The following is a 19,361-nucleotide window of genomic DNA, read 5'->3' as shown; positions in this document are numbered from 1 at the left end:
CATAAAGATCCTGAGATTAATTATGTTCTTGGAATTAAGCATGTACAAAAATATTTTGCCCGAAGAAGGAAAAGTGTGAGAACAGAAGTCAATGATAAAGAGAAAAAACGCACACTCTGCTACCTTCTTAAAGAAAACAAAATATTCAGAACAAGATTAGACACATGCTGCCCAAACTATTCAGCTACTTGTTCATCAAGCTGTAAAACATTGCATCAAATCCTGTTAAACTAATTGGAAAGTATTTTTAAAGGGGAAAACTACTCTCACCTTTTAAATTTATTTTTCTAATAACTTCCAAGTCTATAGAGATCTCATCTCTACTGTCACTTTAAGAGCTTATTTATATTTGCTAGCATGTAAATCCACTTTAAGAAATCATCTGTCTTTAGCTTAGAGGGTTGAATAAAAGGCTTAAATGCCAAAGAAATCAGCATATTCATTTATTTTTCAACATTCTCTGATACAGCAAGCCTGTGATGCATCACTTGGATGCTTATTGTGGAGAAGGAAGGTATCACAGTGAAATGAAACTGAATCTAACAATGCACGCCAGCAGAAAAAAAAAATTGCTTTGCAGAAGAATTCATCGCCAAACTGTTTAAATTGTTTCTTCCAACCAGTACAGGTGTCAGCCACCTTCTTCTTGATCCAAGTTGCTACAGGCCTTTGTTTATTTAAGTGTTTAACTGCAGAAAACAAAAAACAAACGTGGAAAAGAAAAAAAAAATCACCAAACACAATAGATCAAATTCTACAAAATATTGCCAGTGGTTCAGAGAATACAGTTGACACAATGGTGGCTCATGGGTTCTCGTGCACTTTCGGGAGGCACACGCTGCAGCTGTGGCTCACCCGGCAGGGGAGGGTCAGCCCAGTGCTGGTGAGACCACGGCAAACACATAATGCTCAACTCTGCACTGATCTTTCACCTCTGCACCTGTCTCAGTACCTGGGCAGCACATAAGGACTAAGCCTTAAAACCAGTGGTTAGAATGGGCAGTGTAGTGCTGGTAAATGGCTGCATTTTAATGAGAAAGTATTGCCTTAGTCCCTGAGTTTATGACTTGCTTTGCTACATGTTCCTCTTTATTGCTCTTCTCCATTCTACAGCCTGCAAGCTACTCTTAGTTAATACTCTTGCAGTTCCCTGCTCACACTGTTTTTCTCATGTTTTTTTTAACCTGACTCATATTTTCAATATTCTAGACTTGAATGTGATTAAGAGTCACCAGATGGTATCACTGGAGATGGCTTTGCTGATCTTATTTAAACTGGCTTATTTGACACCAGTTCCTTCCTGAAGTAATGTTTATGGCCAAGTGTGATACATTGACAGTTTCAGTCGTGAAGAGGTTGAAGAGTAAAATCTATTTTGTGTAAATGAGGTTGTTTTTTTCAAGACTGATATGTGGGTTCTGCCTCTTGGTTACATCTCTGCAAGCAAACAGCCAGGAGCCTTGTAAATCCAAAATCAATCTGTGGAGAAGTTTGCCTATATTATTAAATTTGCTAGGATCCTAGAAAGAATTGTAAAGGTCTGATACTCTTGGGAGGAGGAAAAGTCAAAGCAGCGTGAGAGCTCTGCTGGATCACTGACAGCCTACAGGAATGTGCTGCTTTGAAAATCAGTTCTTTATCAAAAGGTTTGCAGGCATATATTGTCTGCAAAAGCTAAAATGGAAATGCATTTTTTGTTTCATCATGCTACACACAGTAATCAGGAGTGGAACAATTCAGTCTGATGAGAGTTTTCATTCCTTTTCTTTTAGGGAAAAAAAGAAAATCTGAATAGCTTTTTTGTTTTCCAGTACTTGCCTTGTTCCGCCACTCTAATGTACAGCTTTCACCCGCTCTCTCAACTGCCACTTATACACTTTCTAAAGCACAGGAATATTAGTTTTTCATGCAAAAAGGAAGAGGTGTTTCATAAATAAGGAAAAGCAGGAGTTCACTTTTACTGCAGTCATTTGTCACAGAAAGGGCAGGGTGAGTGAACAAGATCTTTGTTTGGTGGCATTTTTAATACCCTTGAAATACTCTAAAATTCTGTGTAACCAGTCTCTGCTTAAGAACTGCCTCTTGCTGCATCTACAGAGAAATGTGCAGCAGTGAACTAGGAAGCATACACACATTACATGCCATATTAAAGCTATGAAGAAAAAGAGATCTAGGCATGTTTTCTCTGAGCTTTCATGTCCTCTTCTTGCTCTTTTTTAACAAACCTTTAACAATCAGGTCCCTCACTGTGTCCTCGGTGTCCTACATAAGGATCTTTATGGAAAAATGAAAGGTTTTCAGACCTGATGCAACTCTCACCTGGGTAATGGGACTCTGCCCATTTAATAGCTGCCAGGCTGCACCCCAAGGACTTGATGTCGCAGACTCCAGAGCACATGCTGTGATCACTGAGCAGCTTCATTTAGCAGAACAGGCAGCCCATAACCTTCTCACCTCTCGCAGGAGAGCACTGAGGCGTTTCAAATGATGCCATGATTGTAACACATCCAAAGTTACTTCATCATTCATCAGTTTGAAAACCGAGTTAATTAAGTGACAATAGAAAGTGTTGTGCTGCAAAGGAAACAAAAGAAGAACATTTTCTTGCCTTGAGGTGATTTTTATTTAAGCCTTGATCCTGCCAAAATTTGTGCACCTGCTTAAGTATGTAACCAGCTCTGCTTCTCAGCCTGTGCCCACTGACTCCAGCCATGGTGGTACTACTTCCATACTGAAGGTCCTGCATACATGTTTGCAGCTTCCCTGGAATTGGATCTCAGCACTCTAGAGCATGAACAATGCCAGGGTCTGGGTGGGTTAGTGTGGAACAGCCTTGAGCATCAAATCATGGTTAACTTTCCAGCTGAGCAGAGTGGGGGGCAGAAAACACCATGCTGGTGGGGAGAAGTGAGAGAGATTGGAGAGAATTTACAAATGTTATCTTCAGCTGTATAATAGTTAAGCATCTAGACTTGTAAAGGCTTTTAAAATGGTCGATAGAAGGAAGTCAAGAATCTTATCTAAGAGGTCAAAGTGATGGATGTACCTTGATCCACTGATGACAGATGGAGGCTGCAAAAGTACCTCAGATAGGATATCCAGTATTTTTAGAGGACTAGATTTAGATGAGTTGAGTCCCACCCTTAGAGTTATGCTGAAGGGAATCTGAAAATGTGGCCCAAGTTTTTGTGCATGGACAAGAATTGACACTACTGCTCCTCATCTATCAGTCGTGCCTGCAGCTGGCACCCAAGGCACCAGCCCACTGCCAATGACAGAAACAACATAAGCGAGCACTGACACTGATGTCTGACAATGCCTCCTTTTATTGAACTTTTCATTAAAATAATTTAAATAAATTAATAAAACTAAGATTAATACAAACTAATACAAGCTCTTTCAAAGCAACTACACATACATAGAACAAACTCAAACCTGTTCACTCAGTCTTTCAGATTCTGTTGCTCTTTTGCTAACAGTAAACCAATTAGAAGACTTCTAGTGCTGGCTATTTTGGGAGCAGTTGTCTCTGCAGCACAAATACGTATTACTGTCCACAGAGGCCTTGGGACTGGAATGAGAAAGGGAGGCTAGAATGAAATCAGGCTCTCTTGGGTTTTATGCTCATGATGAGCTGAAGTGAAAATAGAGAAACAAAAAATCAATCCCAACACTGGCAACATTCAGGACTCAAGTGACTGTGAGTTGGGAAGCAACATGGAATTCAGCTTCCTATTAATTTGCCCAGTCCCTAACATTGTATTGTAAGCCTGGAATCATTTAGATTATATCAATGGAGTCAAAGTAATATAGAATTATTGTAAGAACTTAATGCAGCCCAAAGCCTGTTAAAAAAAAAAATTCCTATCTTCAAGATTTCATTCCCCAGAGCTACTACTTTTTTTCTGTATTTTCCCCTTTAAATTTGAAAGAAAGAGGACCATTCATCAAAACAAAGCAATTATTCAGTATTTCATATACTGACAACATTCATCCTCAGGAAGTCTTTGTCGATTGTGCCTCATATGTATAGTTATAAAGTAAAAGAAACACAAAACTGTGGTGTCTCCATATCCTATGGATGACATGAGACTATTGTCCCATTATGTTAAACAATGCACCACCACTCATGGAGAGTCTCCCCAACAACAGTAACCAGTTACCAGAGGTCAACCAATCTCTTTAGCCAATTAAAAATAGCATTTATAGACACTGCTTCATTTCATTCAGATATTGTTTCTGATCTAAAGACTAATGAATGATAGAAAATAAGGCAAATAAAATATTATATTACATTGACATGACTCACATAAACAACAATTAACTCAGCGCAGATTCTGAGTTGGGATTTTGTTTCAGTTCAAGTAGTGCACAATTAGATTTGCATGTAATCTGTCTAAGTGCTTCAGCTAATTTAAAAAGTGTTCAGAGTATTAATATGTATGTGTGCATATAGATTGAGAGCTTTATAAACATATGTTTAAGTATATATACACATGCATATAAGTAACAACCTGAAATTACAGGCATATGAAGGTCCTATAATTAAAAAACCCTCAATAGTTCTAATGTATTACAGATAACAGACATGAAATTCAAAGTAGCAAAAATGATTTCTTACTTCAATTTAGTATTTTTAGTACTAATTTTATAAATAGTAAATGTGAGCTATAATGGGAGCTCACTAATGTTTAGCTGCCCACTAGAGACCCTTACAGTAAAAAAAATAAAAAATATTAGCTTAGCTGCCTAATAGTGTAAAAAATAACCTGCTGCAATCAGCAGGACAGAAGGATGATAAAACACAGTTGGTACCTCAGGGTCCCTGCTGATTCTGGCTCTGCACAACTAATAGGCTACTCTCAGCCTTGGGCTGCAGCTCATGTAAGGCACAAACAATAGCTGGGATCCTGGTAGCACCAACGAGCAATCTGAGCTTCAGCCTTCATGTCTAACAGTTTTACAAAGCCATTCTCCTTTTACATCCTTGATCAGTCTGAGACTGATGCCAGGTGCTCTCCTACTGTTTTCTCCTGAACATTAACCATACATTTTTCTCCATTTTTTTTTTTTCTAGACAACTTCTTTTGCAGCGTTGAGTTTTGCAACAGTCATTCCCCAAAGCCACAGATTCTTGTTCCTTTTTCTGCAGAGCTGTCATTTAATTTGATATGGCACTTTTCCTGATCTTTGACCTTCCTCTTCTCTGGAAAATTTTAGTAATTTTTGCCAGCACAACTCTTACAATCAGTTGTGTAGAACGTCTTCATTTCCATATATTTATTTCCTGATATTAAAGAGCATTTTACTTCTATGTTTCGTTAAATTCAAGCTTCAAGTTCAGAGCTGTAGTATAACCTCAATGCTCCCCCTAGTTCCCCCTCGTTGTCAGGAAGCTGATCCGGGATGAAAGCTTTTCTGCTAAAATTTCTCCTTCCTGTTTCTTATATATTGTAAAATAAGGGACCTCTTCCCACTGTTTTCGGGGTTATTTTTCTGTATGACAGATGTATATTTTATTCCTAGGTATATGGACAATTAAACCACCTCCAGGTCTCTGGTGATTTGAATATTCTCTAACACAGCCTTGGGGACTTTTTGTTCTTATTCCACCTTTGTACCCTCTTCTATCAGTCCTCACCCCTGCTCTTAGGAGTTACCTGATGTAATTTGTGACAACACTATGCCATATCTCAGCAACACCCACTAGATTGGCAGAGCACAGTTCCTGCCTGGTTCAGCTGCATCAGGAAGGTCAGGAATAACCTCGGGCACTCAGTGTCACTCAGTTGTTTCCTATCGTATTTTGTTTGCACACGGGTACTGCAGACATGAGGGGGGAAAATAAACCCTTAAAGCAAGTTGGGGCATTTAGAGGAACAATGTGAGTTGGTTTAAACTGGTTGTGTGTTTTTATTTTCTGGCAAGATCAATCTGATCTTAACTTTAAAATTATCTGATGAGTAACTTAAAAATAGATAAATAGACCACGATTCTGCCTGGCTGTGGGTATTCTAAATACTACAAAATCCCAGAGGTCCTTCTGTTGCTTTCCTGCTGGTTTAGAGAAAGGTGTGGACCTGAGGAATGCTGTTCCCAGAAGCCTGCTGGCATTGACGGAGAGACTGATAGGACACACATGCTGGTTTGGCTTTACACAGGAGCAGAACACAGGCAAAAATCAATGTTCTTCCAAGGGGAAAGGAGTCTGTTTAGTTAAAAAAAAATCTGAACACAGAAAATAGGAGTTTTTACCAACAGCCAGAATGAGAAACCAGCAGTGCATGGGGGCAGACAGCGGGTGGCAAGCACTCTGTGGGATCCAGCCCTCATTTCCAGTGTAGCTTTTTGCCTGAACGCTTTTTGTAAGGTGCTTGAATTCAGTGTGACTGAGTCATACCGAGTTCAATGCAAACTTGGCTCCATAAGAGTTAAAAAAAAAAGGCCACATGTTTCTACAAAGGTATTAAAAGTATCCTGTTGAGTAACCCGGTGTGTTCCTTGCTGCTCTGGATATCTTGCCGCTGTGGCTGCGAGAGAGGGAAAGAATCCTGATCTGTCCCACAGCCAAAGCCCAAAGAATTAAACCCTTTGTCTTGGGAGCCTTTTACCTTCTCAGGGTGCTCTGAAAATCTGGAGGCAAACCAGAAATTGCCTTAAAAGAAATTTCCTGACGATGCGTTACCTCTCCTGAAGATGCTCCTGTTCACAACCTGCCTCAAAGGGAAAACACTGGAGGACAGTACTGGGCTGAACGATTTAATGTCAGTCGTGCGATGTAGGCTCAACACGGCCTCCAACCCAGCAACAACACTTGGGAGAGAAGGGAGAGAGTGCTGCTCTTCTGGAAAATGGCAATCAGTCTCACATGTTAACAGTAGGTTATGCTCCCATTAAGGCTCTAAACGACATGAAGTTCTGTGCTCCAGGGCAGAAATCTCTGGCACCTTTGGCAGCAGTGGAAACTTAGCAAATAAGATGATTATAATGTGATTGTCCACTGCAGGGGTCTGTATGTCCTTCTCTGAAGCATTTGATGCTGGCTACTGCTGGAGACAAGATATCACATTGGCTGGACTACTAATCTGATTTAGTATAACAGACCTTTTATTCCTATTAAGCACGTCTCAGTACAGAGTCAGCTTTCAACTAGTACTGATGGCCATGAAACGATTAATCCGCAGCCCAGTCTACTTATAGCTACCTGGCACAATTCTTCTCTAAGGCAATACAGAATGGCCAAATTCTACTTATGTCATGTCATATTTTTCAAATAAGGAATGAAATATCAGTTTCATACTTTGTCGATTTCCCCCATACATTATCAAAGCAGTGATGATGAATGATTTTGTACCGGGATGTCCAAATTCAAATGACACTTCTGCAAAGGAGACTTAATGGAAATAAGGTTTGTGCATCTGAGTACAGAATTACGCCCCAAAAACAGAATAGCCTTTTGAGCTTTCTATGGTGCTAGCATTCCTCTTGAACAGCATTTCCCCTTTTATCCTTGATCTTTGGATGTGGAAAAGATTTGTTTTCAGATGTGTATGCCTGTAGCACTTGCTTGGGATTTATCTGCAAGCTGATCCCAGACTTAGTCTGTGGTTATGCTATTGCGGGGTCCCCTGTTCCAGACAACTACTGCTGACCACAACTCTCATTTCCTCTCTCTGCAAATGTGAAATGAATGCTATCATAACAATATTTCTTAATACATGCCAAAGAGAAAAGATCGTTTTTCTGTTTTATATATGACCACCCTGCCTTTCAAGTATACGACCTCATGTCTACAAAACTGGTAGGCTTTACCCCTGTCATCATATGTAGTGTAACTTCTACCAGGATCTGTACCTCTTCTCATTTATTTGTCCATTACACAATCACCCTGAAATGATCTCCAGCATGTACCAGTTGTACCAGATCCTCCATTCATATGTGTTTGGTCATTACAGATAAGACCCAGGGGAAAAAATAATAATTCAAATGTGACATAAATATCAGCTGTTGGGCAAACCCAGCTCTATGAACCTTACAGGACAGGACACGATATATACTGTACTGTGCCTTATACTAAGGCATTCTGGCCAGCAGTCATAACTGTAGATTCAAATGGATGGTAATCAAAATAATAATTAAAAAGGTAATTGACATCTCTTGGTCAGTACAGCTGTGTATCAGAGAGGAGCTGATCCTCATTTATACAGCACTTGGCAGAAAAGTTGACCAAGTTGACTGCATACACAAAGCAGAAAAGACTCAAAGTAGTCAGGACTCCTGATTCCTCCTGTACCCCACTGCTTCATCAACACATGATCCTTCCTCTTAATGGACTGCTAAAATAGAGGCAAAAATGCAAAACCCATAGAATCATGCTGGTTTCTTTCCTGTGGTTATGTCCTTTGGATGTGTTTATCATTATGCACCACAGTAGAGTTCCTCCATTTGAACCTTAAAAAGAGCCATCTCCAGTGCAGTGGATGTGCCCTGCTGCTGCCTGCTTGCCTTGCTGACCCCTCGTCCAGTTTGCTTGCGCTTGCTGCTGCCCTTACTTGCCTGACTTGCTTGGGCACATGGACTTCTTGATGTTCAGTGGAAGGGTATTTCCACATAATCTTTGGCAATCCACCCTGTGAGCTGCAGAGGATTACAAAGCCCCACTGTCTGTGTTGCCTGCTTGTAGCAGGGGAGGTGGGAAGGGCCACGCACCTTAGCAGTCACAGAGTGGCCAAGGACATAACTGCACTGCCACCAATGTCAGATTACATCAGGAGACAGCTGTGATGTGCAGTGCCTGTAAAGTAGCTGTGGTGCCTGTTCTCTTGCCCCTACTCCAAGAATGCTAGTGGGAAAGGTATGGGCAGGGCACTTCCTAAATGACCTGGATCACCTCGAGGCACATGTACAGGGCTGCTATCTGAGAGGAGTGAAGGGCTGGTCTGCAGGATGGCCTTAGAGCAGATCTTACCTCCTGATTAAATTGAAGCTGTTGTATGTAAGTTTCTTGGGGTTTTTTGTTTGTTTGATTGTTTTTCAGGGAAAAGCCCACATTAGCAAGGTTCTAAGAATAAACTCTACTAAGCAAGATCTTTTATAATTCCTTAGTCTGTCACCGATTCAATCAGAAAGTCACAGACACCCAAGAATGCATAATGTTTGAAAGAGAGCCGTCTTTCAAGTCCCATCTCTCTAACTCTCCTCTTGTATTTTCTCTGCCCCTCAAGGACAGCCCATTGGAGAGAGAGCAAGTGGTGCTTCAACAACTTGCTATTGCTCCCATAAACACAAGACCTTTTATCCTTTTGATGTCTAGAAGGCCTGACCGAGATTGGGGTTGTCAGTGACTCCCAAAAATGTGCGATCTAAGCAAATTTGGTTGACAAGAGAGGGAGTGACATGCCTAAAGTCACACAATGTGGCAGTACAGAATCCTCACAGAGATCACACATGCAGGACCACTTCTGTTGACCCCCAGCTTTTTTCCCAGGCATCAAATGAGGTTGCTTGCTGTCAGATCTATCTTCTGAAGTCAGAAGTTTTGTACTATTTTGCGGCAGAGTACAGAGTAAAGAATTGTAACCCCTGCAAGGGACAGTGTCTTGCCAGGGGTTGCCTTTGCAGTATGAAGTCCAAAAGAGGAAAGGCAGACTCGAACTTTTAGAATTAAAGGGAACAACTCTATCTTAATTTCCTGTGGTTTTACATGAGATTTGTCCACAAAGGAACCATCTGTCACCATCTGCTTGATTTTCTTGATTTATTTTTTTTTTCTTGGACAGTTTCACAGTATTGGTATGTGAATGTGCCTACCCACAGCCCTCTCAAAAGGCCAACTCATTTCTTCAGTAGACATGTGCCTTGTGTGGATTTTTTTTGTGTATTTAAGCTGCAGTGCACTTTTCATCAGGCACTGCCTTTCTTTGTTGAATGTTGGTCTCCAGGAGCTGCCTGGAATAAGGGATAAAACACCAGTTGCACACAGTTTCTGACAACTTGGGTCCACAACAAAATGCAGAGCTCTTCAGGAAGCAAGGTGGCTTTTAAAGGGCATTTGACATGATGAGGGAGTTCCCTTTCTCTGCATGCTTCCAAGGTGGCAGTCATTGTCTGCAGTGTGAATCTTACAGGAGCTTTTTTTCCATTATTAAAACTACAGTTTGGGAAACAAACAAAAAAATGAAACAATTAAAATATTTTTTTTAAACTCCTTAAGGAAATACTATGGAATATCGTGAGAATGAGAAATATAAAAATGTGATGTACAGGCCCAGACTTTAAGATCTGGGGTGCAAAACAATTAAAACAATAACATGAAAATGTAGCTTATCTACAAGGAATCTGTAGAGGGATTCTTGTCAGGAACTGTAATGAAGGACAATGGGTAAAGGACAAGGAGTAATGGGTACAAACATAAAGAGATAAAATACAGATATTAGGAAAAGATTCTTTACTCGGAGGGCAATGAAGCATTGGAAAAGGTTGCACAGGCACGCTGTGGATGCCCCAGTCCTGGCAGTGTTCAAGGCCAGGTTGGATAAGGCCTCGAGAAACCTGGTCTCGTGGCAGGGTGGTTTAGGACTAGATGATCTTTAAGCTCCAGTCCAAACCCTTAACATTCTATGGTAATTACTTTTTTTGTTGTTGGAAGCCGTCCAAGAGGATAGCGCGGGCCCACAGGCCGGGAGCGGCACCCGCTATGGGAGGCAGGGGCTGCGAAGGGAGCACCAGAACGCCCCTGAGGGAGCGGCAGCGCCCACGGGGGGAAAGCGCCGATTCACGCGGCGCCCGGGGCGTCTCTGCTGCCCGGGGAGGAAGCGGCGGAGCCCCCTCGGTGCCGCCCCGGCCGACGCTGCGGGAGCGCGGCGGGGCCGAGGGGCACCCCCGACGGGGCGGGCCGGGCCGGGGGCCCGCGGAGGGCGGGTGGCCCCGCCCCGGCGGCGGTCGGGCCTGGCCGCCTACAAGCCCCATGGTGCCGCGCGGGGCGGCGGCGTGTGACGCGGCGGGAGCGGGGGCGGTGGAGGCGGCGGCGGAGGGTCCGTGTCTCCCCTGCCGCGTCCCCTCGCTCGGCTCGGCGGGCGCCATGTTGGCTTGAGCCGAAGATGACAGGGGGCGGCTGCGGGCGAGGATCGCGCTGAAGGAGCGGCACCTCCGGCTCGCAGCGCGGCTCTCGGGGGGCGGCCGGAGCCGCCGGCGGACGAGGCGGGGGAGGGAGGGAGGGCGGGTTGAGGAGGCGGCGGCGGCGGCGGCGATGCGAGCGGAGCGCTGAGGCTGCGGGAGGCGGCCGCCGTCGAACGCCCCCCGGCCCCCTCCGAGCGCCGCGGGGGAGGGCTCTCCCCTCCGAGCGCCCTCCCTCCCTCCCTTCCCTCCCCGGCCCGCGTCCCCGCCGGGCGCTGTTGGATGCCGCACACCGCCTAGGGGGTCCGCAGCCCGGCGTCCTCCCCAGCGGCCCCGGGCCCACCCCGGCCCTCCCGCCTCCCTGCCCCGACGCCCAGGGCAGGAGCCAGGTCCTGCCTGTGCGCCCGGGTCGCCTGCGCCGACTGAGGAGGTGACTTGGACGCACTATTATCCCGTGTGAATCATCCCGTCGTCATTTGTCGAGGCTGGGAGAGAAGGCAGAGGGCGAGAAGGGGGGAAAAAGCCCGCACGCAGCTCATGTGGCGGTGTAGTCCTGCTGCCTGGTCTACCTGGCACCGCTGCTGCTGCTGCTGCCGCCGCTGCCGCTGACAGGGATCTGCTGCCATCTCTGGTCTCCCGCTGGCTCCTCCGGTCCAGCCCGGCACCGCTGCCCCTGGATATTCCTGCTCCTCAGCCGGCCGCCTTCCCCGCTGCTTATCGGGCACCTCTTTCGCGTAGGGGACGTGGAAGCTGCTGCCTCCGATACTGACACCGGTTTTGCATCTTGAAAAGCTCCGGCGGGCTGCTCTTCGTGCTGCTGTTTTTTTTTTTTTTGCCCCCCCCCCTTTTTTTTTTTTTTTAAAGTTTAAGCCATTTAGAGTAACATCAAAATGTCCAGCAGCGTTCCAGCTGATATGGTGAGTGTTGTACTATTTATTTAATAGTTTTGTTATAGAATGACGTTTATTTCAACCTAGTTTTGACAGAGAACATGGAAAGAAGAGGGGCGTGGGAAGAAAAAAAAGGTCTTGGTTGCATATTTAAGGAGCATAAAGTTCCCAGTTAATTACCTTCCCCCTCCCGCCCCAGATGCTGGTTCTGCTTCGCTTTTTGGTGGTGGAGTGGGAGATCTGCAGCGTCGTCTCCCGTGTAGCGAGGGAAGGGGGATGCCAGACTCCCTTACCTATGGCAGTCAGTTACCTGAGTGCTCACGCTTGGGTCGTGTAGCACTGCTCCTCAGCTCCGTCGAGCGTTTTTTAAGGGGAGATAAATATGAAGCAGAGAGCATTCGGGATGAATTGCTCGACCCATTTCTTTCTTTCTTTCTTTAATTTTTTTTTCTATCTCTCTTTCTAAACCTCTTAAACTTGGCTTCTTTCTTGCCAACGCTTTGTCTTCCGATGTTGGTGGGAAGTTAATCTCCTCACTTGCTGCCGGCTCAAGAGCGAGAGAGAAATTTTCATGCGCTTTATTTTCATGGCGAGGTCCTTTGTGCACTAGCTGCAATCTGGACATTTTTCAAGGGCACTCCTAGTACTTCTTATGGCGGACTGTACTTCAGCTTGTATTGGATACTCAGCTCAGTACATTTAAAACAGGAAGGTATAGGAGATTATGAGAAGGTAGGGTGAATCAGGTCTGCAAGGTAATCTAACGTTCGGCACGACTTTCTCCATTTGTATGTATTTCCATAAATCAGGATATATTTTCATAAGTCTCTTAGTTGGAAAAAGCACCCACGAACTTGTAGCTGCAGTTTGGTATGTTAATTCTTTATTCTTACAGCAGAATATTTTCATGCATTTCCACACGGCTGTTAGCATTTAAAGGTACTTCTTTTCCTCCCCAAAAGCAAAGGACTTATCTATGCTTTTTTTTTGTTTGTTTTGTTTTATTTTGTTTTTTTTTTTTTTTTAATTTCAGGGTGAAGTTCTGTTTTGTGAGTAAAACCTGCCCCGGTAGTCAGAACAATAAAACCGAGTAGCCCTTGTTTAAGTCATTGATGTACAGTTAACTGGGATATATGTATGGCAACTGGGCTATTGAAATAATGCTATCTGTTTAGTTGCCTGCTTTCTGTATTTCCTTCACAGCTTTTGCACAGCAGTCACAGTGAGTGAATTTTGACCAAAAAAAGCAGAAACAGTAAGATACAGAGGATGATCAAACAGCAAGTTATATATAAGCTTACAGGTTTTTTCTTTTTTTTCCCCCCTCTGCCTTTCTCAAATACTATAAATAAATTTTGCCTCCCCTGGATGGAAAGAGCGATGAAAGGATTTAAACTCAGAGGAAATAAGCTCCTCAGCTATCAGTTTTCACGTATTTCTTTTTAGTCTCTCTCTCTCTCTCTCTCTCTCCCTGTCTCTCTCTGACTACTAGAGCCTTTTGAATCACCTTCTCTCCTGCACATGGCTGTCTAGCATTCTATCACAGCAATCCTCGCCTGGGCCGTGGAGGATTAGGTGCAAATCTCTCAGTGCTGCTTTTTAAGTTGCCTGGAGGAGTCCCTTGACTGTGACATGAAACACACTCCTCCTCCCTGTCACCCTGGGCTGAGCTGCCACCTCCGTGCTCCTCCTAGGGCCTGCCTGCCTGGGAGTCCCGGTGCTGCCACTAGGCTTGTAATGCCTGACATTTCTACAAAGTGCACAGATTTTAAGATAGGCAAAATACAAATTTTAGTATGAAAACTATTTCCTTCTGTTGTTACAGTGTAATGAGAATACCACTGCTGGGGATAGCTGGGCCTAGTGCTGCTCTGTTTATTCAAATCAGGAAGAAGCTTGTTATACATAGTGATGTTTAAATACTGAGTCATTACAAAAACATTTGAATGAAGATGTTACCAATGTTGGTAGAATTTAACTAAATAAATAGGTATTTTCTGGCCTATCATGGGATCATCTTTCTCTCAGTTTCTGCATTATTAGATGCAGTTTCTCTCTGAAAGTTTGAAGTGTGCTGTAGAAATTCCAGTTATTAATTACAACAAATAAATATTACTTTATGAAAAGATTGCTTGAAAACTCGTTTTTGGTCTCCTGTTGTTGCCGTCCTCCATATTTGAAAGGAGTTTGTTCAGGAAGGAAAATGAGATTGCCATTCCTTAGCTATTTGAAGAGGAGCCCTTACCGGGCTGTCACCATGTTTATATATGTTTTTATTTAGTGTAGAATTTTGCAGTTTGCATTTCTCTTACCCACCCACTGTGTAATTTGCATTTGCAAAAAATTGATTTCCCCTTTCTGTAGGAGCTGGCAGCAGTGTGATGGAGTGTCATTTTATGAAGACTCCATTATACTTAGTAAATCTGCTATGAATTACATAAGTATTATAATAATAATAATGTTTGAAACTGTGTGTCAGGTTCATGAACTAACCTGCTTATAATAATAATAATAATATTATAATTGCTGCTTCTTAAAAATGTGTTAATTTGTCTTCCTGTCCCATCTTTGAGAATGATCTGCTATACATAAATTCATAGTAAATTATCTGATTTCCAGTAAGCTTTATATTTCTAAGCAGACATAATTTGACCCTGTCTCCTGTTCTCTGACATTGAGTTGACTTGTTTCCAGAGTTACAGCAGTTTTTACCAGCTAACCATTTCAACATCACTTCCTAAATAATTAACACAGTACTTTATCATTTGCATTCCACTAATAAATTGGATAGTGACACACCACATTCTGGCCGTTTTAAGTTTGTGGTGCATTATTCCTTAGCAATGTGTGCTACTTAGAGCTTAAAACTCCACTCCTGGAATGGAAACTGCTAATATTGACCTCTCTACCTGAGTAGTTTCATTAACTTTATTAGGACTAGATGTGTATGGGACAGTTCTCGAAGGCTAAACTGCATATCTAGAGCCTAATTCTGCTCAATTTTTTATGTAAGCTCTGATGACTGTAGTGGCAGCAGGGCACCTCTGATTATGTTCAGTAATTTAATCAGGTAATTCATCAGTTTTACCATTTGGTAGCAGTTAGAGTTTGACTGTGAATAACAGCAGGGCTGTTTGCAAGTTGTATTTCTTTTGTAATGATAAATAGACATACAGTGGTTTGTGGACTTGTGAAATTAATCACACTGGCTTTTTGAGTTTACCAGTGAAAATGGTTTGGTATTTGTTTAAACACTCTAGCTGACAATTTAAAAACAGGCTGTGAAAAGCTAATGCTCAGTCAAGAAGTTCTTACTGAATTGAATAATCCCCTCTATTTTAGTGGAGTTATCATCAGAATCTGGGAAGCTTCCACTGTGTATTCTGCGTGCCTGTGATACTTCTCCTTATAGGCAGAACTTTTCAGAGATTTTAGGAGTCCACAGAAAGCCACCTGCATGACTAAACGGTATTAACAGTGTCCACTGTTTCCTATAGTCGATGTATTTTATGTCAGTATGAAAAGGCTCTGCCAGCACTTTCTGGGCAGTTCTTTGTATGCCCTCTAGGAGATCCAATTCTTTTTCTCCCTCAGCAGTAAGAGAGGTGATGCTTTTGGCTCATAGTGGGGTTTTTATTGTTGGTTTGTTTTCTTGTTGGTTTGTTGGGTTTTTCTGCATTTGGTAAACAGCGAAATATTGGTATCTACCAAACAATTAAAGGCTGTAATTTTAATGTGCATGGCTCTTCAATCCATATGCTAGACTTCAGAGGTGTAGGTGGTATGGTAGAGATTATTTTTAAGAAAAGGGAATCTTTGGTGTGAGACATTTGCAGACATAGAAGAGCATGGAGCATATGGTCTAAAATGGTTATATGTGGTCAATGTTAAAAGGGGGCAGTAGGTGGAAGAATAACAAATAGAAACCCTGCTCAGTTCCCTCCTTGTTAAGAGTCAGCATCTTTAGTGGAAATGTGTATGTGCATCTTCTTTTTTAGGAAATTTAAGATAGAATGTTGATGAATAGTTGAACATATATAGGGACTTCATTTTTAATACGTATTGATGGAGGCTAACAGTGGAAAAGGATGAACAGAAACTGATGCTACATCAGTACGGGAATTTTGGCATCCAAGAATAAGATTCAGATATGAGCGACTTAAAGGAGTAGCTGGTTGTATGGCAGCTGAGTTTGGTTGTCCATCATTCAGTCTAAAATATTATTTCATTTAGGAATAATACATGCAGTAGAGTTATAATACACTTGGAGCATAGAAAATCATTTTTTCAGTATAGGGCTTTAATGTATCAGAACAAAATGTGAGAAGTCCTGTGTCTCTTTTCATCTGTTTTAACTGCTTTTCCTTTTGCTTCAGTGGATCCTTTTGTGGTTTTGAAAATTATTGTATTCCTAGTAGCTTTTGTGCATAATAGTCTTAAGTTAGTCTCTTATGTTTTTGTAGCAATAGAAGTATGATTATTTCTCTGTATTTTTGTATCCCCCACGTGTTGAAAGTCCTAATTCATTACATTCTGTGATAGAAATAGCTAATTGAGTTTTTCTGTATGGATATTTTTTTCCTTTTTTGATTTTTTTTTCACAATTTTTTGCTAATTGTAACGGAAATGAGTATCCTATATTTTGCTTTTCTCAGTGTTTGTTTTGGGCTTGTGTTTCTCCGCTTGGAGAAGGAATTGGAGGTGGGATCTGTGTTAGATGAGCTTGGAGAGTCTTTTAATTCCTTATATATTGGGCCAATATATAAGCCAGTTGAGTCTTTGTAGCATATTGCAGTGCTTCTTGCAATCAAATGAAGAACCTCTTGCTCTGCTATCTAAAGCAGTGGCCAGGGATAAACTTACTAAAGCTCATCTTCAGTGTATATATATATGGGTATACTCCAAAATGATTTGTCTTTATCATTTTCCCCACCCTCCTTTTTTTTTTTTTTTGTGTCAAAGATTAACTATGTATCTGATAACCAAAAAGAAACATTTTAGCAACAACTGACATTTTTAGGTATGGCACTCTAGGAGAAACTTTGTAACATACTAATACATCTGACATATTCTGAACTAATGTTTGCATGACCTTCATCTCATTTTCTTTGGGGACGAGCAGCTGTAACCTGTGGTTGGATTGATCCTTACTCTGGACTGTGGTGCAGCTCAATACTTCAGATGGAAGTGTAGGCTGATGAGATAAACTGTTCCTTCCTTCCTGACACCCACCCTTGTTGTTGTCATTACCTGAACTGTTTTCTTTCTGCCTTTGTTGTCTAACTTCATTAAATACTAGAAGGGATGTATACTGAAGGAGATTTAACTCCTCCCATGTTGGGGATGCTGGGAAGTAGCTGCTGGCATGTTCCAGCGGGACTGAGAGGGAAAAAACAAATGCTCAGTATATCTGAGTGTAGGAAAACGATCGTATCTACAGCGGGCACCCTTGATTGTTTAAAAATTAGCAGATATTGTCTGGTAAATCACTAGGTCAGTCAGGGCCTGAACAGAGACAAGTTGCAGCTCTCAGATGTGGAACTGGGGACAATGTCAGGTATCTGTAGTCAGTCTTTCCCTGTGGAGCTTGTAACTGCTTTGTGCATCTCTAAACTTTGGATCATTTGAAGCCCATATGTCCTTCCTTGGTTTGGCTCAAGGCTGCAGTAGGAACTTAGGCTGTCTGAATCTGGTCCTTGCAGCTGTCTTGGTAAGAAATACTTTCATGATACTATGAACAAAATGACAAAAGACATACTTTACTACTTTTTAAAGTTGAGACTTCCTCCTAGGTATAACTTTTGTGAGTATTGAAAGTCCTGGTCACAGTATTTGTAGTCAATGGGATTTACTTGTTTTATACTTCTGGTCAGTCAGCTTTGTTACTCAGTAAAACTCAGAATGTAAACTCTTGGAGAGGTCTCTAAATCTGCTTATGCAATAGTGAGCAGAATGGAGACCTCGGTTCTGACTCAGCCTGTGAGTGCTACACTAGCTTGCAGGAATCCAGAAATATCTGGAATGTGACTAATCATTCTTATGATTTTATGTAAAAGAGATCATTCATCTTATTTTCAGTCTCTTCCGAGTATGGTATTGGATCCACTAGGTTGGTTATTTCTTATTCTGAATATGGCGAAAGACCTTGCTGCTGATCAGTATTCTTTTTCACATTGTCTGTTTTTTCAGCAATTAATTGAGGATGCTAAAGTAGCAAGCCTTTCCTGATACAATTTTGCACGGGTAAACTTTAGCTCGTTGTAATTATTAAAAGAATATGACTGAGTGTGTTGTTTTCATTTTAGAAGCATTGGACAATGATCAGCATGTCAATGAGAAATTTTAATGTTCATCATGCTAATATAAAATCTAAACTTCGAGACCCCAGCTCTTCACTGGTTTTCACATAATTTAGAGATCTGTCTTTTGGAATTCAGTTATTGTTAAAAATTATTCTGTAATTTCTTTTAGAACACCAGTCTTTAATTTTTGACAGTTTCAGTTATACATATGTTGCAGAACATCTTAAAACAATGACTGAAACATTTTTCATTTGCTATGCCTCCAGACAAATATGAAGTCGCAGATGTACTACTAAGTGTTGAAGGCACTGATTGTAAGGCAGGACCGAGAGAAAAAATCCATGAATAATCAAGACTTTGCAAGAGCTGGTAAAAGAAAGGTTGCTGAGACATCATCAGTTGAGGTTCTGCAAATAACATTGTGAACTTCAATATCTGAAAAGAGATTTGAAGTGGGATAAAAGTTGCTATAAAAGCTTTCTAACAATCTAGATAAGTTATTTAGGAGGTCTCTTTGGTTTTGAGAGCAATACTTAAAGAAAAAAGTTACTTATTTGTAGGTTTGCCAAGCCTGAGAACTATAGTTCTGCAGAAATACTTAAATGTTGCAGCTCTTATATATTTGTGGAAATTTGGTGTATTTTGTGGTCACTAACTGGGATTGTGTTTAGCTCTTTGACAGAGGATACATTTATTGCTTGTAAAACATCCACAGTGAAGGCCTGCTCTCAATTTGTAGTAAGATTCCACACGTATGGTAAAATGGGATTTAAAAAAATAGTGTACCTTTTCCACAGATTGAAACTTCGTGTAAAATGAAGATTTGGCAGATTGCACAACTCTGACACTGACATTAATGTCTTGGAGTTTTTTTCTTACTTTCTGTAAAGAAATTTGGAAATAGCTTGCCAGTGACAGGATTACATTTGTGGGTTTGTTTTGGTTTGGCTGCTTACTTAAAATTATTTGGGAGATTGAATTTAGAGTTAAATGGAAGGCTTGTGGCAGAGTTTAGCTGAGACTATTCCATGACATTGTTGTTATGGAGACAGAA

The 19,361-nt window shown here is 41.8% G+C and overlaps 1 protein-coding gene and 1 long non-coding RNA gene across 2 annotated transcripts in view; one reads left to right on the top strand and one right to left on the bottom strand.

Annotated features, from left to right (window-relative positions):
- Positions 1-466: 466 nt before the first annotated feature.
- LOC148224779 (uncharacterized) lies at positions 467-11,689 on the bottom strand. The gene is made up of 3 exons (XR_015801400.1): positions 11,561-11,689; positions 2,320-10,150; positions 467-689 (listed from the first exon to the last, which is right to left on the bottom strand). It is a non-coding gene; the product is annotated as an uncharacterized LOC148224779 (long non-coding RNA).
- UBL3 (ubiquitin like 3) overlaps positions 11,634-19,361 on the top strand; it is a 54,820-nt gene continuing 47,092 nt past the window's right edge. The window contains exon 1 of the mRNA XM_088159543.1: positions 11,634-12,032. Coding sequence (XP_088015669.1) covers positions 12,006-12,032 — 27 coding nt within the window. The 5' untranslated portion in view covers positions 11,634-12,005. The remainder of the gene's footprint in view (positions 12,033-19,361) is intronic.

The sequence above is a fragment of the Sturnus vulgaris genome, chromosome 2, assembly GCF_052056855.1.
Source record: "Sturnus vulgaris isolate bStuVul1 chromosome 2, bStuVul1.hap1, whole genome shotgun sequence".
Lineage (NCBI taxonomy): Eukaryota > Metazoa > Chordata > Aves > Passeriformes > Sturnidae > Sturnus > Sturnus vulgaris.
This window is presented reverse-complemented; position numbering and strand designations above follow the sequence as displayed.